We start from the raw sequence: 24,081 nt of genomic DNA, 5'->3' as shown, positions 1-24,081 counted from the left end.
GAGAGACAGCCTAAGGGGGAGACATCCTTCCACACTTTCCCCATTCCTCTCAGGCTAATTACAGTCATGTTTGAGGATTTTGAAAATTTTGAATGTCATTGGGATGTTGAAAGCAGCATGGTCTTATTTCCAGGAATGCTGAATGTGTTTCAGGTCTTGTTTATGGTTAAACAACTATTTGAGAATGCTGCCAAGAGAATTCCCTGAGTTTGGATAGCTAAAAGTGGCAGAGTGTGTGCAACAGCATGTGGCAAGTACCTAGAATAGTTTKGGAATTTTCTGTCTGAACCAGTGCAGATTGAATATTTGGGAAAAGTATGCTGTTACCCTTTCAATTCCAGACAGGCACAAATCACTGAAATGTGCTGGGGCTTGGCCTTGCTTACTGATCCCTGTTCAACACTCTTCAGTACCTCAAGGGGATGAGATGGTCTCTGGATCTGATGGCAAAGCATTTGGTACTACTCCAACTCCAGTGACAGTCGGTGCAGCTAACCAGAGATCCAACCCATGCCAGTGTCAGTCAGCCCTATAGACAAGAAGAAATGRACACCAAAGTCAGCTCATTTAGTAAACAGGGAAATGTAGGGCCATCATAGGAAAAGGAGGAAGAAACAGAACAAAATGTAACCACCACTGATCCCTGTAACTCAGTGAGTTATGGTTTACAGGAAAACATTTAATCTGTTGTCCAGGTGAGCACATTATGATCTGGCTATTACAATGCTGGGATAATGGGACTAGTGGCCTAGAATTAGAGAGTAGGGAAGCCAAGCATCTGGGGTTAGTCTCCAGGGAAAGAGGTATTGAAAAGGTTATTCAAAAAGTCCTCAGCCTCTGGAGGTGACTCCTGTTCAGCATGAARGAAAAGTATCCATTCAAGGAAGATGTTTGTGTTGGTTTTGCTTGGCCTGCTTGGGGGAGGGGAGCACAAAGATGGCCTCTGTGAGAAGCTGCTAGAAGCTTCCACCATGTCCAGCAGAACCAATCCCTGATGGCTCTGAAGAGGACATGCCACTGASCAAGCCTGGGCCAGTTCGAGATGTTAGTACACCTCTGTGATATAACATATTTAAGAAAAAAATCAAAACAAAGTGTGCAGAGTTCTTTTGCAGCCAGAGAAGAGGAGGAGGTGCGAACATGTGAGGGAAACAACATAGAGACACCAAGGCCAGTGGAGAAGGGGGGGGAGGAGGTGCTCCAAGTGCCAGAGCTGGGCTTTCTCCACAGGCCATGGTGAAGACCGTGGTGGATCAGGCTGTGGCCCTGCAGCCCATGGGGTACACAGGGGATACAGAGCACACACTTGCAGCCCATGTGGGAGGTGCCCATGCTGGAGCAGTGGATGGCTGGAGGAGGCTGTGGTCCAGTGGGAGTTCCAGTGGACAGAGAAGACTCCTGCTTTCAGACTGGAGCAGCCTGTCCTTGTAGGACTACACCCTGTGGATAAGTGACCCCCACTGGAGCAGTTTTGGGAAGACTGTCTACCCATGGGAGGGGACTCACAGCAGTTTTGGGATTACTGCTGCTCATGAGATGGATCCACATCAGAGRGGGTCACGGAGAACTGTCTCCTGTGGGAGGGACCTCACAGCACAGCATGGGAAGGACTCCTCTCCCTAAGCCACAGAAGAAGAGCCTGGAGACAAACTGACCAAAACCCCCATGCCCTGTCCTCCTGTATTGTCTGTAGGAATGAGGGAGGGGTTGGGGGAAGAAAAGGTGTCTTTAAGGGTTTATTTTAGTTCTCATTATCCTCCTCTGTCTCTGTTAGTAATAAATTCACTTTGTAATTTTAAGTTGAGCCTATTTTGCCAATGAAGTCTCAGTGTTCTCCCAGTCCTTCTCACCTCATGTCCACCTCATAATTTTTTTTTCTCCCCTCTGCCTGGCCTGTGGCAGGGGAGAGCAAGGGAATGGCTGTCATGGGTGCCTGGCATTTGGTCAGTGTCCAGGCCTGTTATATGTCACCCAGGCAAGATGGACATCATTAGATCCCGATGAGTGTGATCAACAAAACAACAGCTACRYMCCCACYATCCAGCAAGAAAGAAGCACAAGCTTTCTTAGGTGTTGTGGGGTTTTGGAGAATGTAGATTCTCCATTATAGTTCCTGACTAAATTATAGTCAGTCCTCTCTATCAAGTGATCCAGAAGAAGAATGGTAAAATGGTAATAAATGGGACTCAGAGCAGCAACAAGTCTTTGAACAAATTAAACAGGAGATWGTTCATGCAAAAGCYCTTGCCCTTGGGCCARYCTGGGCAGGGCAAGATGCTAGAAATCTGCAGCCATGGAGATTGACCCTACATGGAACCTCTGGCAGAAAGCACATGGAAGATTTGATATTGAGTCCTTGGCTTTTGGAGCCAGGGATACAGAGGATCTAAGGCCTGCTACATTTCAGCTGAAAAAGAGATAATTGCACTTATGAAGGGGTTTGAGCTGCTTCAAAAGTGATTGGTACTGAAGCACAGCTCCTTCTGGCACCCTGGTTAGCTCTGCTGAACTGGATGTTCAAAGGGAAGGTCTCCTCTGCACTTCAGACAGCTGATGCTACATGGAATAAGTAGGGTACCACTGATCACACAGCAATAGGAATAGGAAACCACAGGCATGCAGGAATCTTGAAASTGATAATGAACTTGAAAGTGGCCAGAAGGTAAAAATTTTGGAACATAGCTAGAGAAGGAGGTGACATGTGGTGAAGAGGCCCCACTGCATAATAAATTATAAGAAAGTGAGAAATAGTATGCCCTGTTTATTGRTGGTCCCTGACATGTTGTAGGAAAGCACAGGAGGTGGAATGCAGCTGTATGGAGTCCCCTACAAGTCACAGAAACTGATGAAGAAGAATGTGAATCCAGTAAGTTTGCACAGGTGAAAGCCATCCAGCTGGCTTTAGACATTGTTGAATGAGACAAAAGGCCAATTCTTTACCTCTCTGCTGACTCAGGGATGATGGCAAATGCCCTGTGGAGGTGGTTATAGTGTTAGAAGCAGAGTAACTCGCAGAGCAGAGGTAAACCCACCTAGGCTGCTGYGTTGTGGCAGGATATTGCTGCCTGGGTGGAGAACCTGGTCGTGAAGGTATGTCACATAAATGCTCATATACCTGCATCAGGCTGCTGCAGAACATCAAAACAACAAATAGGTGGCTCAGGTGGATCTGGATTGGCAACAKAAGGGTGAATTATTTATAGCTTGGTGGGCCCATTATGTCTCAGGCCATCAAAAAAGAAATGCAGCTATAGATGGGCTCATGAYTGAGGGGTAGATTTGACCATGGACACTGTCACACAGGTTATCCATGAATGGGAAGCTTGCTGCAATTAAGTCAAGTGGTTCAAGACTCTCTGGTATGAAGGACAGTGGCTGAAATGTAAATATAAGGAGGCCTGGCAGACAGAATATATCACACTCCCACAAATCTGCCACCTGCTTACTGGAGGACTGAAAATATATTCTGAGCACCATAYTGTCATCCAAAAAACTATCYTGGGCCTTGAAAAGCAAGTCTTTTGGGGACCTSGTAGGCCAGAAACAACTGAGTCACACAATGGGACTCATTTCCAGAACARCCTTATAGACAACTGGGACAAAAAACATAATRTTGAGTGGATATAACACACCCTATTGCACACCAGCCTCCAGGAAAAATTCAGCAATTCAATGAACTGTTAAAGACTGCAYTGAGAGCAATGAGTGGTGGAATCTTCAAACATTTAGCAAAAGCCACCAGGTTAGTCAGCACTGGGGAATCTGTCAGTCAGGCTGGCACTGCTCARTCAAAACTTTTACATACTGGAGAMYGGGCTGAATTTCYAGTAGTGCACWTAAAAAATAYGCTGGGGRAAAAMMTCTGGGTTATTCCTGCCTCAGGCAAAGGCAAAAACAATCCATGGGATTGCTTTTACTCAAGGATTTGGGTGCACTTGGTGGGTAACATGGAAAGATGGGTGAGTCTGGTATGTGCCTCAAGAGGATCTGATTTTGGATGAGAATTACAATTAATTAAACTGTTTCATGTAATTGCTATGTAAGACTGTGTGTTATCACTTATATGGTGGTGATATGCCAATCACCACACTAGGCACTTTGCAGTGCCTGTCTTCACCAGCTCTGGATTTAGGGATCTGAATCCAACTCCYTTTGATCATCACATTAATAAAGAATGAACTTTGATGAATCTGGATGAGTGCAATGGTTTTGTAATCAGACCTGGCTTTACCGTGCAACAGTCCATCAACACACACCATCTTTCTTGCCCTGAAAGACTGTTACCACAAAAGGTTCTCAAGGTCATGGACAAAATGAACTCAACCAACATTTTATAGAGATGGTTGATGGACTTAGGGAATTATATCTGTGTGTATACACCAAAAGACAWGAAAGGTGTTGGGATAAATGGAACYRTGGAARSTGAGCATGATGYAAATAGCACAGAATAAGGGGTGGATACTGTGCTGGTTTCAGATGGGAACATGGGCCTTCTCCACCTTGGCTGAGTGTGACAATAGCAGCAAGGCTTTTCAGCTCCTGAAGTTCAGCCATGGGATAAATAGATGTGCTGGCTGTAATGAAGCAGTTAATTATGATTTTATTATTTGTTAAAATGGCATGTTATGATGCAAAACATGGCCACACTTCAAGTACTGTGTCCAGTTCTGGGCCACTCACTACAAGAAAGGCTTTGAGGTGTTGGAACAAGTCCAGAGTAGGGCAGTGGAGCTGGTGAGGGGTCTGGAGCACAGGTCTGATGAGGAGCTCCTGAGCAGGCTGGGATTGTTTAGCGTGGAGAAGAGAAAGCTCAGGGACAACTTATCACTCTCTCAACCATCYGAAAGGAAGCTGTAGCAAGATGGGGATCAGTCTCTTCTCCCAGGCAACAAGTGACGGACAAGTGGACCATCTTAAGCTGTGCCAGGGGACATTTAGATTGCTCCTTAGGAGGAATTTCTTCGACTAAAAGGATGATTAGACATTGGAATCGGGTCCCCAGGGAGCTGGTGTTGTCACAGTCCCTGGAGGTGTTTAAGGAAAAGATTGGACGTGACACTCAGTGCCATGGTCTAGTTGACCAGGTAGTAATCAGTCATAGGTTGACCTCCATGATCTCAGGTCTTTTCCAACCTCATGGATTGTGTGATTCTGTGTGGAGCTTTCCGGATCTGTTTTAACCTGTGATTCTGGAGCAAACATGGAGAGGCAGCGCCTGCCTGAGAAGCCCCAGCAGYGAGCTGGGCCCGGCGGCAGCGCCGGAGCTTTGGTGCCACCACCAAGATGGCGGCGCGGAGCGGCCGCTGCCCCGCCCCGCGGCTCCTGCCCTCCCTGGGCGGGCCGCACCGCTGTCGCCGTGTGATGAGAGCATCACCCTGCACTGCCACGTCTCCCGGGCAGCCGGCGCTGTGCAGGGCCGCGCCGGGGCGCCGAGGCCGGACCCGCCCGCCTGCCTGCCTGCCTGGCTCTTCTTCCCCTCCTTTCCCTTCCCCTGCTCCTGCCCCGCTGCGGGGCAGCGGCGAGGTGGGTCTGCTCGGCGGGAGGAGGGGCGCTCCGCGGGGCTCCCACCGCCGCCGCGCTAGCCTCGTTCCCCGCAGGGGCCGGGGCTCGCCGCCGGGCCGCTGCCRCCGGAGTGGACCCCGCTGCCGGCTGATGTCCGAGCCGCGCCGCCGCCCGCGCTTGGATGTGTGAGTACCGGCCCCGCCGCGACCCGGGCCGGAGCCCCTCTCTGAAAATTCATGTGTGTCTGTGTGGGAGTGAGTGGTGGGGAGGCTTTCTGCCGGGTTTGTTCCGTCCTGCTGGKAAGTTACGGCACCTGGTCCCGGGCTTCTCCTTTCAGACATTTCCTGCTGTGTYTGGGTTAAGAGTAGGAGGTCCGTGCACGCTGCTGGGTGCTCTGTTGGTAGGAGGGTTGAGGATTTAACGCGAGGAAGTTGGGCTGGGGTCACGGGAAGGTGTGCTGTGGGCTTTTAAAGTGCTGTCCCCAGTTAACCAGTCCTGCAAGGCCATTGTGCTGTGGAGGATGAAGAGCTGAGGCAATCCTCTCTAAGTCCAGGCAAATCCAACACGCCATGAGGTACCGTTTCCAGAATTAATGTAGGTGCACATTTCTGGCGCTRTTCTTTTTTGTACCACAGAGAAAACAGTGTATCAATCATCTTCCCTTATATAGGGTAGCATGATTTTCCTTCTTACATGAGGCAGCTCCGTGGCTACTCCAGCATCATTTTAACATGTGAACGTACAGCAGAAACAGAGGCAGCTTTGTTTGCAATCTCTGATTGCTCTCATGCATGCTTTCCATTGTGAGTAAGGGGCCCCTCGTGTCCCTGTCATCTGTTACGACTGTAAGTGAAGAAATGAGATGTCTGTGTTACAAAGCGGTGAGTTACGAAATTTTTGGAGACAAGGCATCCCTTCTGTAACTGTCCCTTCTGTCTGTTAACTCACTGTGACCAGARGAGATTTTCTGGGAGCGGGATGCAGTGGTACAGGGGTGGGACTGGAATGGCTCAGCTCCAGTTTCACAGGATGCTGAAGGCAGAGGACATAAACTCTTTTTAACCCACAGTCTGCTTCTTTGCTCACTTCCTGGCACTCCTGTGTTGGAGTRTTTCTGACACTCATTTCTTCTTCCAGCTGCATCTCTTGGAGCACAGGCTCCTTCAGCCAAGGTGCTTGGRTGATACTCTGCTGGTAAAATCTGAGCCCACTGGTGCTTAAATGGTAGCCAGGCAATGCTGACCCTCCCTGGGAGTTGGGCTAAAACTTTACCTGCTCCTTTRTTGTCCCTTATGTGATTGGAAGTTCTTCAGGTGTAGATGCATCTACTCCTTGTTTCTGTTTGTGAGCATCTCTGACTCAGGTTTTGCTGCACAAACCAGCACGCTGGGTGAGAATGTTGTCTAGGTCTGATTTATTTGGAACAACAGAGAAGCTCAGGTGATACCATTGACACAGTGACCTGTGTGTACTCCTGATCTCAAGACCATAGAACACTTGTACAGCTCATTCCTGGCTGTCGCTTTGCAGACGTTGTGACTTGGAGGCATTTGAGACCTGACTTTCAGAAGCTCTGGGTGTCCACATTCTTACTGACAGGGGTGTCTATACTGCCTCAATCTGAGCATTCACAATCATTAATAATTTAGAAAAGGCGAGCCTTTTATTTCTTATGTTTACATTTAGTCTTTCTGACTGTAAAATGGGGATGAAACATTTTGCTTCCTACTTCTCCAGAGCATGTTTCTATTCTGCATATAAGAAGACAAACTCTTTTAAAAACTTTTTGCAATATACAGATTAGCATCTTGCTGAATTATTTGTCTTCCAGAGACACTAATGGCATTTACCACAGTAAATTCTGTGGTAGCTGAGGAAATAAAGCTATTCTTATCTTACCAGCCTGCCTTGTATTAGCAATATTTGTGCTGATGTAACATTGCCAGTATAGATGTACTGTTATGTAGTACTCAAAAGCAGACAGACCTAAYCACTTTTTTTTTGTCTATGCATTCTTCAGCTCCTACCTTTTGTTCTGAAATTTTAGAGAAAAAGATTAARTTATGTATGTAGTATTTGAAGGGGAAACCCCACCCCTTTCTGCTGRTTTTGAAACTGAGGAGCATTGAACACAATCTTTCTCTGAAAGGGTCTAATACAGATTGACTTGAGCCTGGTTGTCATAAAACTTAAAGCTTTCTTTCCTTCTTTAGGCAACAAATCTGGATGTTTGAAAATACAGCTAAGTGCATATGTGCTAGAAATATTTGTTAAGATGGCTTCCAGTTTCTGTGAGCATTCAGTTCAGAAACCAGTTGGGCCACCCAGTACTCCTCAGTAGAGTTAGAGCTCCTAAAGATGGATGTGATGGAAAGCAACAAGATGGTAGGGATTCTGAGACCATCCTGYTCCTCAGTCTCAGTGCTTTCCCTGTGCCTCAGAAYCATGAAATCCTGGAAGRASTTTTCTTTTRKCAGTTAAAATCGGAACTTTAGTCCRTTTSTTTCTAACCCTACCAGAGTTAGGTAAGTGGTATAGCTGTTAGCAGGTAGATTTTTTTAGAAACAGAGGTAAATCTCTAGTAGCTGAGTGACTTAGAAAAATAGCTTGTTAGCTTTCACWAACTTTCCTGGAAGATTTTGTGCCATTCTTTGAGGGCTGTTGTCATTGGTGAGTTATTGCCAACCTTTCCTTGACTTGTTTTGGGTATTGCAAGAGGCAAATGAGCCTGTTGGTGAGAAGTGGGTGCTGTGCAACCTCATCAGGAGAGCTCTACTGGGAGACAGGGTGCAGTGCCATCCATGTGTACTGGGAGATTTGGAACTGTTGGTTTAAAGCAAAATTATCAGTAGACATCTGTGGCCCAGAAATACATATAAGGGAGCATGGATGCAGATTCAGACAGCTGGATTAGTCTCAGTAAAATTAATTATACAAGGGATTAATGTATCCTATTGCATTTTCCCAATCTGCTGGATTAGTTGCTCTGTAAACAGTCAAAGTTCTGAATGCTGCCTACCAAAATCATGGAGGTTGAACTGAACACTTACTGTTTTGTGGGGAATTTTTATATCACCTGAACCTATTGTTTAAGAGGCAAGTAGGGGAGAGTTGATGTATTCTCATATGTGGTTTATATTTTAATGCAAATTTATTATATACAACTTACAATTTGTTTGGAATTCCCTGCAGTGTTGTTGCTGGGTCAGGGATGTGCAAAGCGTTGTCTCACTGATATTTCCCGCTGTGAATCCCAGCTTGATGACTTGGTGTAAGGTTCAAGGAAGTGGTTTTTAACTCATATTCTACTTCATGCCTTCAAGCTCATTGCTACAAACAACAGATGCCTGCCTTATTTTTAGCTATTTGAGGACAAAATAGAGAAATCCTAGTGACTCCCCATGATTTGTCATCCATTAAATTAAACATAGGGATTGGCAGAGGAACAAAACCAGCAGGAAAGCTGCTTCTGTTTGTTTTTAAAAAAGCTTGTCTAAAGCGCTAAAATAATACTGTAAAAAATATTCACTACTACATACAGAGACCCTTGGGAGGAGAAATACTTGCTGAAGAGTTTGTCCTGTTGTGGATRAGGAAACTGAGATCTATATTGGTAAAACAAGTTCCCTGGAAGTCTGTTGAAGAGAGATTAAAAAGCAAAGGACGTCCYGGCGTGTGCTCATGCTGTTAGACTGTGGATATGTGTTCAAGGTTGGGAGGAGAATGCATATTTTGGTATCTTATTTGATGGAAAATTTTAAGATGGGCTCTTAAAGCATGAGCATCTTCTATTTTTTTTTCCTTATTCTCCCCCTCAGTAGTGGTCTGTTTTGTTGTTCATTTGCCATGAAACTGTGGGAAAAAAATCTTTCTGTGACCATGCCTAAAATTCCCCTCTTTTCCCAGTTACTGCACATGGTATGGTGTCATGGAGGGTGATCTGTGGCAGTGTTTTAGCAGAGCTGTGGCTGTGCATAATGTTTATTGAAGAGCTTCTGTGCAAGATGTACTTAGGAGGGAGTGCATGTTGATAAATTGTATTAACAGCCAGCTTTGATAGCCTTGCCTGTGTTGTGTCTGCTGAAACACTGCCCTTGTGATTCAGCATTACTTCCCAAACAGCGTCCCTTCCTAAACAGAACTTCAGTTTCTATCAGTAACGTGGAGCTGGAGTTTAAAACATCTGTGTTTTTATGTACCTAGGGAGCCGTATGTCTGGCTGAGTAATTCCCTCCAGCTCTTTAGTTTTCCCTCACTCTGGGTGAGGCTGGGCTTGCTGTCCCTTTCCCCACACAATTCAGAAGCATGGGAACTGTAGGACCAAAATAGCCTATGACCCAACTGGTCAGGCCTGCGTTTCCCTCTGCTGCTGGAAAAGCTCAACTTTGCAATTTTGTCTTGTTCTCACACAAGAACAAGCCAATGCTTTCTTCATTCCCAGATCCTGTGTTTGATTGTGAGTGTTGCTGTGTACGTCAGAAGAAGCCAAAGGAAATGTTAATATCTTGCTAACTGTGTCATATTGTTGGCCTGGTGAAGAGTATTATTGGCCACTTGTAGCTACTGTAGGGTCTTGTGTTGTGGGTTTGTTTTGGTTTTTTCCACTTTCTTTTGGAATATAAATTTGCTTGTCTTCATTCATAAAATTATTACAGTCATTCATCAAGGTCTTCCTAAGCTGTTTGCTTTCACTTGCTGCAGCAGTTAGTTGCACAAGGTAATTACAGGGTAATATAATTTTATTATACCAAGAATTGTGTCTTTGTTCTTGTACTCGTCAGACATTTGTTTGGAGTGCTTAGTGTGTGTCTCAACTTTCCTCCTCAAGATTCACAAAAACTTGAAGTCACCTATATTCTGAAGAGGACACTATTGCCTGCATACCTCTGGAAATTTCTTCCTTGCACCCCCTAAAGTAAGGTCATTGAGGGGATTTTTTTAGGAAATGTATAGGATTTTTCTGTTTTTAAAAATATCTTTTTCAATATCTTGGATAATTTTGTCCGGAGTATTAAGAACTTAAATCTATGTCCTATTCTTAAGCAAAATATATCTGCAAAATGAGCTGACTGAGCTTACTGCACTTTAACTTTGAGATGCTTTTCCTGAAAAGCTTTTCTTTCCTGTTCCCATTTTTGTAAGAGGGTATTTGAAATACTGTGGCAGCTACAAATGGCAGGGGCGGCCTTCCCCTTGTCTTTAGCTAAAACCCTTATTTTTCCCACTTACCTTTCTGTGTAGCTATAGTCTTCTTTGCTGGAAACCCCAAAACAAGTAATACAGTATATATGCCATTTGTTAATTCTTGCCTTATTCTTTCTACTTGGACCCTTTAGTTTTGGCATCTGTGTAGAGGACTCATAGATTGTAGCCTCTTCAGTCACAGTTGTGTGTATCAGAAAAGCCTACRCTGACTTAGTCTTGATGGGTTGGTTTTGTTTTTGCTGAGGAGGTTCTTGGTTCTTAGTCACTGAGAAAAAATTGGTTTTGCTGGTGCACTGCCTGACCTGCTGATTCACCACCCAGCTCTCCTGTTCGATGGAGTCTGGGCTGCACTTCAGGGGGTTTCTGTCTCTGTGCCAAATTCCCTTATTAATCCATTGCTTTCTATGGCATGAGGACTTGGAAAATGTGCTGACTTGGAGACCTYCCTCCTAACCGGTTTTGCCTCCCAGCTCTGGGCCAGGTGGCGGGTGTGTGCCTTTGGATCCAGCCCGAGTTGAAAGGTTCTGTTGACTTAGCACTGGGGCAGCTCTGTGCAAGCCAAATATTTAGCTTTCCATCTGATAACCTGTCGGTTGTTTCCTCCCTCGCAACAACCAAACACTTTATTCCCAGACCAAGTCTGGGCTTCCACTGAAGTTTTGCATTTTTTTGGCTTTCAGTGTGGAAGATGTGAGTGTGCTGACAAGGTGGCCTCATGACCAAAGTTTGTGTGCAACCATCACTGTTCCTCAGCTCTCTTGTGATTTTTTTTATTTTTTTAGTGTTATGTTAGGTGAATCAGTTACTAGGTTTGTGTCTCAGTTTTTCCAGTGGTCAGAATGTTTTGGGGTTTTTTTTAATATTTTGATTTAAATAGAAATAAAGAAAGAAAAGGAAGTAAAAATAACCTAGAGTAACTGGGACTTTCAAAGTTCAAAAGAAAACTTGCCTGTRAGGTGGATTCACTGATAATTTGCAAAGATATTAGGATTGCTGGAAAACTGCAAGTTTAGGGTTAGGCTGACCAGCTGCAGCGAGTTGAATTGAGGACATCAGCAACCAAGAGAGCTTTTTCAGTTTTTTGTGTCAGTGCTCTGCAGCCATGACGTGGGGGTGGCTGGMTGTGCTTCCCCACGAGGGAGCACTACCTAGATGGCAGGTGTGTTTCCATAGAACACTGAATGGAAAGTCTTGCTGGGAATGTGTGTGTTGCTGAGGAGGAGGCAGGCAGAGTCCCTCACCACAGAGTCCATGTGTTGCTTCACCTCGAGCTGTCACATGCTCCTCAGCAGGAAGAAAGCTGCTTTAATCAAGATGGAGAGTTGCAATGAGTGACCTGTGGTCTTCTCGAGCCACATTGCTGCAAGTAAGACACGTTTCCCTTTTTGCTCTTGACAGTAAGTGGTTGTAGGACTTGTGAAGCCAAGGAGAGCTGTTTGAATGTTTTCCAGCCTCTGAGAGTTCTCATGTCTCAGTGCTGCAAGCTTCCCGAGAGGACTGAAGAGGYTCAACTTTTTCTCCAATTAAAAAGCATTAATGCCATCAAAATAACTGACTGAGCATTGTAGCATTTCCAACAAAGAGATGGGGAACSAGGCACACTTTCCATTCTGATGAGTCACTGACTCTCTCCTGATTTGCCCCTTGCAAGAGCTGTTTGGGCAGCTGCTGATGCAGGAACATGATTCTGAGTGATGATCCTTGGGGAGCAGGACAGGTCTGCAYGCTGTTTCACCTCTGAACTGGTGAGTAATTCGTCTGCCTAGCTCCTTATCAGTAAAGTCTTGCACACAGTTGTAGTTCTTGCCTGCCTTGATCCTCCCTCACAGCATAGTTGGGGAGCTGATGGACAGGAGAGGTATCATTGCACAGAAAAAAAAAAAATTGACCAAGTGTTTTCTATAAGGAGGAAGAAAGGAAGAACTGGAAATCAGAGGGTCTGATGCCTTCTGTTTCTGGATCTTCTGGATCTAATAATGGTGTCAAGAGAAGAAGGTTTTGTCTCTGTCCTGAAGAAAGAGCCTGGTCTGTCCTAGGACCCAARAGTGTCCATACCCACATCCACTCCCTGTGCATGGGCAGAACCAGTGYCTGCTGTTCTGTAGCTGGTCCCCAGATCCTGCCTGTGTGTTTTTATGATGCCCACATCTGCCTCAGATAGGAGATCTTGGAAGCTAGGTGGTATTGATTCTGAGGATTTTTGGATGAAGGGACTACAAGTATGTGGCTTATTTTTTTGAGGGAAATTGTGGGTGAACTGGAAAGAACAGTGTGGAATCACATTAATGGACTAAAGAGTCTTGTTAGGAAAAGCTTTTATCTTTGATTACTCACTTTTTCTGCTTTACTATAAAATAAGATCACTGATGGGGTGGGGAATGCAAACAGAGAAGGGAGCAGGATAGACTCTTCATTAATACTTAATATGACTTGGAATATTATCTGGTGGACTAAGGGGTTATGGACACCTTTTTTTCTTGTTCACTTATTTTTCAAAGTAGAATCATGCCTTTGTTTATTAATTGAAAGCTGTAAAAAGGCTTTTCTCCATGTCTTTCTCCTCAAAAARGAGGGCTGTTGATTGGTTCATAGCCAAAAAAAGCAGACTTAGAGTCAATCTGATCTGTAATCTCACTGCTTTGTTTAGYTTTATCTGTGGAGCTTCAGTTTTGTGTAGCTAAATAATAAAATTACAAAATAAAAGCAAACAAAAAAAAGAATGGTTTTTAGGCAGATTTTGCTCCAACAAACACCTACCTAATTTGATCTAACTCCAGTAAGTAAAGTTATTTAAAGCCTGGCTTGAGTARCTGCCCAGTCTATACGTTCATGGATCACTGTGAAAGGGCTTATTCAAATGCATTTAAAATATGTGCACTGACGTTWAGGATGGCTTCTTTCCATGGGCAGTTGTTTTTACTGGTAGAAACCTGCATTTTACTGGTTTGCAAAGCCAGAGGCTGGAATTGTGCTTACTTTGTGTCCAAGTGTCTGTATTGGCAAGCGTGTGAGGCATACTAATGGGGTGGTACTAATGAGACCTGTTAAATTATTTACATGAATTATTGAACGTGGCATAAAATACCTTCCACTCTTAATAGCATTAATTAGACCACCAACATATTGCATCCATTATCATAAATATCCTGTAGGTTGAATCAGACCAGTTGTTTTAGCTACTATAGGCTCTGTAGGAGTTAAATTTGGCTTAAATTGGCTTTCAAGTTAAATTTTTTTAGAGGTTTTTCTTATTTTTTCCCTTTTCTTTAGCTGCTTATTGGAAGTGTCTGAATTCCCTAAGTGAATTCTGCATTGTTTGTTGCTGCCCCTGCTCATTTTGCACATGCAGGAGAATTTTCTTCTGTTTAATTCCTGAAATATAAATATTTCCAAATAAAACTGAAGAACATCTTAGGGAAAATTGTCTGAAAGCTTTAAAATCTTGACTAGAAAGGTAAAGAAGATTTCAATTCTCTGTTGTATTCTTATTGGAAGGATGAGAGTTTTAGAGTCTGTCAAAACACATTTACCTCCAAATGAAAATTCTCCAATGTTTGCTTGCCTTGCATGCATTTTCACATCTCCTTTTTTTTTTTTTTTTTTTTTTTTTTTCTTCTCTCTCTGGATCTGTGTTTTTTGGTGTGGTTATTTTTGTGTTGGGGTTTGGTTTGGTTTTTCCACATACTTGTATGAAAGTTGCTTGGAAAGCATTCATCTTTTGAAATATCTTGATTTTTGTTGAAASTTTGAGAATTGGTATCCTGGTTTCAACCACAACAATTGCTTGTTGGAGTTGATGAAAGATGGGAAATTTTAAATACAAAGGGCAATTCTTTGAGGGAGTTTTTTAGAGAAGTACTCCTGCACATTGTGCTCATGGTGACAGTGCTGTGACTCATTGAGAAAACTTCTGGCATTTCTGCCAGCTGTGATTTCTCAGGATTTTAAAGGAGGTGATGACTGAATTATAAATAGACCATAGGTTCCATCTGTGTATTTCAAAGCTACATCTAGAGTTTCCCAGAAAGTGGGTGTGCATTTTTGGCCCCTGGGTTGGTTCTGGCTGGGATATTTTTCCAAAAGGGCAGCTGATTTAGACTCCAGACACACAAAAACACCAAAGTCCTTGTAGTGAGATGCTCACTCAGTGTCTTGTTCCTGTACAACACACATGCACTCCAATTCAGTCCTTCATTCTCTTATGTCTGCTATGTGTTTCCATTGGAAACTTTCCTGACTGCCAAAATCCTTGCAGTGTCACTTGGGAGACCAGTGAAATAGAAGGAAAATTGTATGGGAAGAGATAAAAAGTCTGTGCCAGAAACTCCACTATTGTTTCTGATATTCTGAGTTGCCCAGCCTCTCATACTAGTTCAGTTTAAGGATTTGATATATTTAAGTGTCATTAAAAATAAATAGATAAATAAATATGTACAAGCTTATTTCTAAATTATTTTTCTTTTGAGGGCTGTGTTTGTGATTGCCCATAAGTGCATTGAAGTATATGCATACACAYGTGTTCTGCTGCACTTCTCTGCCAACCACACCCATTTTAAATTGGGTGTGGAATACCGGGCACAGGAGGGAGCTAAACCATGCAGTTTCTTTCATGGAAACMACTCTGTTCAGAGCTTTGCCAGGTGGCATCCAAATTACCTGTCAGCATCAGAGCCTGGCAAGTAATGTGCTGGGTGGCTAAAAAGACCTGTGAAGCTCTAGTAGGTACACTGCAATATGGAGAGAGCTCTTTCCAGGCTTGCTTTTGAAATGAAGCACACAAGTTGTGAGGTYTCCAGCTCTGGAGATGGTCAGTGGTGCTTTCCAGCCAGCAGGAAGTGCAATCAGTCGATGATGGCTAATGTAAGCAGAGACAGTGTCAGTGGTGTTCATTCTGCGTGTGCARGCAGACACTGAGCTGGTGCCATTGAAGTGACACAGAGTTTGAGAGTGGTGATGGCTGTCCCTCAGGGCTTCAAGTATATGAGAATGATTTCATTTTGCAGGAATTTGCTTGGCTGAAGTGTTTAAGTGATGTTTCTTCCTCCTTTGCAGACTTGGGAAGGCGTTTGGATTGTCTGGGTGTCGGGGCACAGCCTGCTGGAGGCACTGGAAGTGGACTGGTTCCTGGTCATGCCCGGTGGAAGGAGGGGACCCAGCCGGCAGCAGCTAAGCCGTTCAGCTTTGCCTTCTCTCCAGACTCTGGTTGGTGGGAGCTGTGGAAACGGTACTGGCTTGAGAAACAGGTGAGGACAAAGTGCTGAAAGCAAGGAGCCTTGATCCACCCTGAACTCTGCACAGGAGTTTAACTTTGTGGTGAAAGTGAGGGACTGGGAGATGGGAACCTTGAGCCCTCTGCTGTGGCATTWGGAGATGGCTCATCCAAGAGGGAACAAGTCCTGAGTGGCAAACCTCTGCCAGCTTCTCTTCTGTGGTACATGCTTCCCTCTGCAGTCCCTTTTTTAACTTGATGCATTAAAACCAGCCCCATGGAGGAGATTGTGGAAGTGGTCTCAGCCCCACTTCACCTCTCACTGTGGTCACAGTAGCCAGGGTGGAAATCAYGCAGTGCTCCGTTTGTCTTTTCTGCAGCAGTTCCCAGAGCAGTGAGTCCTAATGAATGATGAGTCCTTGTCTTGCTCACTTGCCTTCACCACTCTGGAGAATTAGTGTGACACGTTAGAGCACTGCTGTGACTCCTCCTCCTCCTACATAATAGAAAAGCAGGGCAGGAGGATGTCCATATTCTGTTTAGACCTGCTGGCTGTAGATGAAACTAACWGTCATAGTTTGTAAAGATGAAGTCCATTTTCTGGGGAAGTTGGGGGCTGAAATAGGAATACACAGTGATATTGAGATCACCACATTTGGTATGAAAACTGAAAGGGCCCAGCATTAATTCCTTGCCATAGAAAATTGGCAGAGTAGAGAAGCTATTTGCTGCATGCTGGGGCCCTGGTRTAGGTTCATTCTTACAGAGTAGAGCAATCTAAGCCATTTAGCTTTGGGCTTTACAGACTTTTCTCTGTCTGTGGCAGATAGATGATAGCACAGTTTGAGGTACTTGAGGAGCAAGTGASTGTCGAGACTGTGGAGTCAGAGCCCCAAGGTCCTGGGACTGTGTTCTGCTTATCTGGTTTCAATCAGACATAGCAGTTATGTCTGAATTTCCTCCATGARTTCAGTATGCCAGTTTTATGCTTTCAGTTGTCCTAGCCTCCTCTGAAAGCTAGAAAAAAAGGAAGTGTGACAATGCTTGTGAGGTCAGCCTCTAGAAAGTGGCTGAACTACTCCATTCCATTTTTAGTTACTCCTCTTTTAGAAAGAGGAACTACAAACAGAAAGACAGTAGGCACTTTGCTGTACTGGAGAAGGAGGCTGTGTGCTACTGTAATGTCCTGGTGATGGGTGGAAAGAGCCAATATTAAGTGTTTGGTGTAGCAGGGAGTCCTTGATATTTTTTGCTCTGTACCTCCTGAAATATTGTTGGGCATGTGACAGCTCATCTGACGATGAATCTCTGTTGTCCAGAGAAAATTCTGGATGAGGTTTTGTCTGAGCTAAGATGCTGGAGCTCACCACCCACCTCATGTCAGAAATATGAATGCAAGACTGCTGTCACCTCTCCCCTAGTAATGCSCAGTCTCAAATTTACAACCTCAAGCACTCTCTGTCCTGGAAAATGTCAGAAATTATSTAGAATGTTTACCAAGTGAGTGATATCCATCTGCTTCAGGAATGGTAGTGCCATCAGCCTCTCAGCACCTCCAATCACAGCACTGATTACTCCAGAGCCTGTGCGTCACTGCCGGATCCCTGAACTGCCATTGGATGGGAGCCTTCTCTTTGAATTCCTGTTCTTCATCTACCTKCTGGTAGCCCTCTTCATTCAGTACATCAACATCTACAAGACTGTCTGGTGGTACCCGTACAATCATCCTGCTTCTTGCACCTCACTGGTGAGTTCCCCAAAAAGTGCCATCACCTGGTTTTTTTTCATTACACAGCTTCTTTTCATGCCTCTTCAGTCCAGGAATCACCAAGCATTTGACATTAAGGGATTGAATGAGAGTTCACATGCACCCCCATCAGCCAGGGCCACATCATCCCCCATTTTACAGGGGACAAATACATGGCAGAAGAAAGAGGGGAGTCAGCAGGACTCCTTTAGGGGAAATTGCTTGCAGATATTTGTGTGACTTGTCCCTAGGATTTGACACAGAGTTGAGACTCCAGGAGCTGTGTGCTGCTGTGAGTGCCCTTTCTCAGTCAAAACAGAGCATGAGAAAAGGAAGATGTGTACGTTTTTTTGTTAGGATCCCACAGCAGGTCAGCAGCAGAGTTGGGGAGGKGGTCAGATCCTCAGCTTACATAAAGCTCTCAACCTCCTTGGTTTCAGTCACCTGTACCAACAGATGGTGCTGGTGTTCCAGGCACAGCCTCCTGCTCAACTCTGCTGTACTTTACACAGTTGTCTTAAAAGTAAAAACATTCTGAGGCTCCCTATGTGGCAGGATTTAACAGTCATTTGTTTATCCCCATCACAACCTCAAGCATTCTTTTTACACAAAATGTCCCTGAAGTCTCTAAACAGCAGTATTCACAGTCTTCTGACTCTTCTGGCCAGCATATATTTAATGGCTTCACTGAAAATTTTTAAGAGCTCTAACTTGATGCAGCCAGAGGACTTCTTCATGGCCCATGAAGATGAGGTTTCTCAGATGAACTTGGTTTTATCAGGAAGCACTGGTTGCTGCAGACCATTTTTGAGACCAAGAGGGAAAGTGAGCTGCTGTGCTCACTCAGGACTCTGTTTTGTCTGTCCTTCCTCTGGTTGTTCAGGGGCTTTTCTGTGGAGAAACCACAACCTGTTCTCCATAGTAAGATTCTGGTTCTGGATGTTCCTTTGACCCCAAAAATGCCTTCCTGAAGTGTGGATTTGTTTTGTTTTCTGTGGAAATCTCTCCATGGGAAGGAACCTCCCTGTGGAGGAGATCTTGCTTCTGGAGGCATTCCTATTTTTTTACTAATGTTTATCCCTTTTCCCTCATCTCTAATAGAGAGATTTGGGGAATGCTTACACGAGGTCCTAATGATCTGCACTTAATTCTCCAGCAGCCAGCTTTCTAATCCCACCCCATCTGGGTGGTTTCAGAGTCCCTTTTCCTTGTGAAGACCTTTTTTTTTCCTCCTTCAGAATTTTCACCTCATTGACTACCACCTGGCGGCGTTCATCACAGTGATGCTGGCGAGGAGGCTGGTGTGGGCCCTTATYTCTGAGGTAACATTCCCACTGTTCCCTCCACTGCCTGTAGAACTTACTGCAGAACATGGTYATCCATGGCCTGAGAAAATTCTGCAGGTTGGAGTGTTTCTTCCCTCAGAAGAGTCTGGGTGTGAAGGACTAAGATTTTGGGGATGCTCTTCTGCCTTGGAGTTTTCTCCTTGAGACCAGACATGTCCTGCAGTGTTGGGTAGCTCTGTTGCCTCTGCATCTAGGAGGGGATTAAATGGTCCCATTAGCTTAGTTATCTCTGCAGGTACAATACTGTACCCCACAATTTCATGCTAGAGAAGTGGCTGAGAGAATTGAAAGGCAGATAGGGAGGTTGGCCAAGACAAGAAGAATGAACAGGACATCAGAGGGGTAAGGTCAGGAGGAGGAAGCCTGACTACACTGAAGTGAAACAGGAATACTGGTAGAACTCTAATTCAGACTCTGGTCTGGCTCTTCTAATTCAGACTCTGGTCATGTCACTGCAGATTTTGAGACCTTCTCTGTGTTTGGGGGAGCAGAACCARGCCAAATAGATCTCTGTAAAAGGTCATTTTCAGGAAAATGGAAGTTTTGTCTACTGAAATGGGTTAATACAACTCTGTGCTAAGCAACTAAGTAGTGTTTAAAAATAAGTAAATAAAACAAAGGAACAGTTACATCCTGTTGAATAGATGATTGGAGAAGGTGGGAACTCTGCAGTTCTCTTTTCATCTGATTCCTTCCATTTCCATTTATGTTCACAACCTCCATAAAATTTCCCATAGACTGAAATTTCTGCATTGAAATCTTCCATGCAAGTTCTTGCGCATCCCATGTATTGGCTCTAACCCTTAAGAATTTTTTCATAGTTCAGTTTCCTTCTCTCCTCTGGAGAATGGATTAGGCTTTCTTGCTTCTTTCAGTGCCTCCTCACTAGACTGCAGCTTGCCCATCCAGTAGAGATAAGTTATGGAAATCTGGGTTTGGGATTGCCAAGGTGCACATCTTTTCTTCCCTCAGCTGAGAACTGTGACCTTTGAGTATACTGAGATCTGATCCTTCTAAAGAAGAGAGAGGAAATGGGTTTTAGGCTRTCCTGGACTATCATCAGAGCAATAAGGGACTTGAGCAAAAATATTTTTCCACTTTGCAGCCCTAAATTTTTCTTTAAAGGTTCTATTTTAGTCATGCCCCACAACTTGTGATTATGAGTCTTTTGGATACTGTCAATCATTAATAAACTCAAAGGCATTTACCTTTGTAAGAGAATCAGTTTCCTGCTTTTGAGAGGAAGAGGGCAGCTGTCCCTCTTCTAGTACCTCCTGGTTCTAGTACCCACCCCTCTCCTTGCTCCTCATCCCCAGGCATCCCTTGTGCTCATCTTCTAGCACTACTTGTTATAGGACTGCTGAGTGTTTCTTCTCCATTTGCAGGCTTCTCAGGTGGGTGCAACATCAGTGATTCACTACATGGTGCGCCTGGTGCTGCTCACCCTCTGTGGATGGGTGCTCTGCTGGACTCTGGTCAACCTCTTCCGCAGCCATTCTGTTCTCAACCTTCTCTTTCTGGGCTACCCGTGAGTGACACCACCTTGTACCTTCTGGGCAGGGGGAGCACAGCTACTTGGGGGTGCCATTAGCCACCGTGGGAAGCAGAGCTGTTGGCTGTAAKGTCTCCTCAATTTAGGATTAAAAGGGAAGCAGGAGTGGCTGGGGCATGGTGTGARGAGGTGGCACTGAGCTGATGAAGTGAATTGCCTCAGTTGCTGTTTGTGTGAGGGGGATATACTGCCACACTGAGCCATTGGGATTGTTGGTTTGACCAATAGGATTTACAGAAGCTTCTCTGCACAGATGTTGAAGCTGCAGCCTCTGGCCTTTAGTGGCGACAAGAATTGGCTGTTGGTTTCTGGAGTGAGAGTTCCTGCGTGCTGTCACTCTCATCAGGGCCTGTATTTGTTGAGGAGGTGTCTCCTGCTCCCTGTTGGGATGGCTGCTATTTCAGCCATTGTTTTCTTTCTTTCATGGCAGGTTTGGTGTCTACGTCCCTCTGTGCTGCTTCCACCAGGACAGCAGAGCACAACCTCTACCTGCAGACTGTGGTTACTTGGTACAGGACCAGGTGGCAGATGATGGGGCTTCAGCTGTCAGCAGCCTGGTCAAAGACTTCTTCTCGCTTCTGTGGGAATCCCTGAGAGAACAGTTCAATAATCCTACRTCTATCCCCACCCACAACTGCCCCCTTTCCCCAGATCTCATCCGCAATGAGGTGGAGTGCCTAAAAGCAGATTTTAACCGCAGGATCAAGGAAGTTCTCTTCAACTCCCTCTTCAGTGCCTACTATGTGGCATTCCTGCCACTGTGCTTTGTGAAGGTAACTGTTGTSTGGCTTTCTCTGTGCCCCTGCCCGCCGTCTCCTTCTGAATGTTGTGTGAACTGCTGCCAGGCCAGATTCCTGGTTAATTCCCCTTTTCTCTGTCTCCCCTTTGGCAGCCCGGATAGCGGAGCATGGCTGCATCCGGAGTGCACTAGTACTGCTCCTGGTTGGCAGATAGGTATTGCCATAAATGTGATGCACCTCTAGTCCCATCACCCCACTTACTAACTCCCCTTCTCCCACCCCCTGTCCTAGGCAGATGTGTTCTTCCTAGAAAAGAGAACAAACCTGTTGTTACCTGTCTAAGATCCAACATCATGGCTTTTGGGTGCTTGGATCAAGGTTTTGGTCAGCCTGTTAGAGCCAACTAGGATGCTTGGCAAACTAAACCCAAGAACCTCTTGTCAGTATGGGGGTTRTATTTTTTCATCTATCATTTTTCTAACTTGAACAAGCTCCAGTTGGTGCAGAGAAATGGGCAGGGCTCCACAATCCATGTAGCCGTCTTGGTGCAACTGGTGCTCCTGGGGCAGTTCTGTGGCAAGCAAGCTACCTTGTTACCTGCTGCTGGAGGAGGACATGCACCAGCTGCAGCATCATCCCCTGCCCTTTCTCCTTCAGCTCAAGGAGAAGGGAGTCTTGAGTGTCTCGTAAGCTGTAACCCTCTGAAATCACCGGTCTAAAAGCGCATGCCTGTAACGTGTGGTGTGGGTCTGCTGGATGCACACGCAGTATGTCCCTTGTCATTCCTTTTGTTTTGTGACTGTGGTGCCAAGTTCTTGTCTGGTCTTTTTCAGAGCACCCAGTACTACGACATGCGCTGGTCCTGCGAGCACCTCATCATGGTGTGGATCAACGCCTTTGTCATGCTCACCACACAGCTGCTGCCTCCCAAGTACTGTGACCTGCTCCACAGGTCAGCTGCCCACCTCGGCAAGTGGCAGAAGCTAGAACATGGCTCCTACAGCAATGCTCCACAGCACATGTGAGTGTGGGGATGGGGATGGGCAGGGCTTGGCATGCCTAGCAAGGGGCTGAGATGGTCTAGGAGAGGAGCATATACCAGCAGTGCTTACCTACTGAGGATGTGTCTCCACTCCCCATGCAATTATACTGGCCTTATTCACTGCAAACAAAAATGTCTGCTCTAGAGAGCTGTCTGAGCTCCTCCAGTCRCTGCTGGTTCCTTCCCAGAAAGAAATGCTGAGATTCTTGGCCACTGGAAAGTATCTTGAGCAGAGGCAGGGGGTGGGCCCCCTCCACTACAGTGGACAAGGTTCTTGCACTGGGAGCCATTTGTTCATAACTCAGAGTCCATTGGATGAGCTTGTGATCACCCCTCAGTGCTTTTCTAGGGCATGTCTTTGTGGCAGAGGCATTGGTGTTTTTCAAGATGTGGCCCACTCCTCATTCAGGGGGTTGGGAGCACAGATGTTAATGCTCTGGCATTGTTTCCTCACAGCTGGTCAGAAAACACGATWTGGCCACAGGGAGTTCTGGTGCGACGGAGCCGGTGCCTGTATAAAGCAGTTGGGCCTTACAACGTAGCAGTGCCTTCAGACGTGTCCCATGCCCGCTTTTATGCAAGTATCTCTTCTCTTGCTGGGTGCTTAGGCTTGTGGGAGGGAGGAGAGGCTCAAACTGTAGCAGAGCAGACAGTGCAGGACAGGCTGGTGGTGCTGAACAAAGTAGCTGCTGGCAGCAGAGGGGCCTTCCCACTGCACTATTACTGTGACTTCTGGGCAGGATGCAAACCATGCCTGCCTTGTCAGTGCTTTCTCATCAAGGTGATGCAGCTCCCCTATCCAGCAGTGGGATTTTCCTGAGAGAGTCTTATTAATGTCTTTCAGGAAAATGGGGAAGTGTCAACAGTTCAAAAGGTTTATTTCACCTGCTTCCCCTTCTCAAGCAAAATRCCATTTCTACATGCCTTGTTCTTACTGTTTTCCCTAAGTAGCAGCTAGGGGTGGCWGGAGTACAAGTGTTGTTTCTGCCCTGCAGTGGCCCTGACAACATCATGTCCATATTTCTACTCCCTTTAACCCTGCATCAAATGACAGAAGTCTTTCCTTCTTAACTGTTTCCCTGCAGTTCCTTTTTCACCGTCCATTACGGCTGCTCAACCTGCTGATTCTCATTGAAGGCAGCGTGGTCTGCTACCAGCTCTACTCACTGCTGCGCTCAGAGAAGTGGAACCACACCCTCTCCATGGCCCTAATCCTTTTCTGCAATTATTATGTCTTATTTAAGCTCCTCCGGGACCGGATAGTATTAGGCAGGGCATACTCCTACCCACTTAACAACTATGGACTCAAGGCACACTAGGCTGGCCAGACATGTACCCCTTCTCTTCCTCTTCCCACAGGTCAGGGAGGGAACCTCAGAAAAAAAAAATATTTTCGTACAGTTCTATTTTTTTCTTGCGACGTTTATAAATATTTAAAATATTTTATATTTTGTATACTATTGTTTTTGTGGGGCGGGAAGGGAACCAGTGGCAATTAAATGTCGCTTTATAAACAAGGTGTTATTTTATATATATATATTAAAAGGAAAATCTGTGTGTATATATCGTATATCTATACCCATACATATATCTATGTGAAGCAACAGGACTGTGTGTGTGATCACTGTGTCTGCTTTGCTTCCAGAACTACGGGTCTGCTGTAGAATTTGGATAAACTAATAGTCARGGGAAAAAAGGAAACACAGGGTCCTTTCACCAGGATGAGTAAAGTTTATTT

The 24,081-nt window shown here is 45.2% G+C and overlaps 1 protein-coding gene across 1 annotated transcript; it reads left to right on the top strand.

Moving 5' to 3' along the window:
* The first annotated feature begins 5,586 nt into the window (after nucleotides 1–5,586).
* TMEM39A (transmembrane protein 39A) lies at nucleotides 5,587–23,877 on the top strand. Its single transcript, XM_057380833.1, has 9 exons — nucleotides 5,587–5,687; nucleotides 15,760–15,950; nucleotides 17,441–17,663; nucleotides 18,902–18,985; nucleotides 20,395–20,537; nucleotides 20,992–21,334; nucleotides 22,135–22,322; nucleotides 22,800–22,920; nucleotides 23,429–23,877. The coding sequence occupies exons 2-9, from the start codon at nucleotides 15,838–15,840 to the stop codon at nucleotides 23,660–23,662; spliced, it is 1,449 nt and encodes a 482-aa protein (XP_057236816.1). The 5' UTR covers nucleotides 5,587–5,687; nucleotides 15,760–15,837; the 3' UTR covers nucleotides 23,663–23,877.
* The last annotated feature ends 204 nt before the right edge of the window (nucleotides 23,878–24,081 follow it).

This window comes from Malurus melanocephalus, unplaced genomic scaffold (genome assembly GCF_030028575.1).
Source record: "Malurus melanocephalus ecotype Western Australia unplaced genomic scaffold, MMel_1.1 scaffold_472, whole genome shotgun sequence".
NCBI lineage: Eukaryota > Metazoa > Chordata > Aves > Passeriformes > Maluridae > Malurus > Malurus melanocephalus.
Note: the sequence above shows the minus strand (reverse complement) of the source record. Positions and strands in the feature narration are given on the sequence as shown.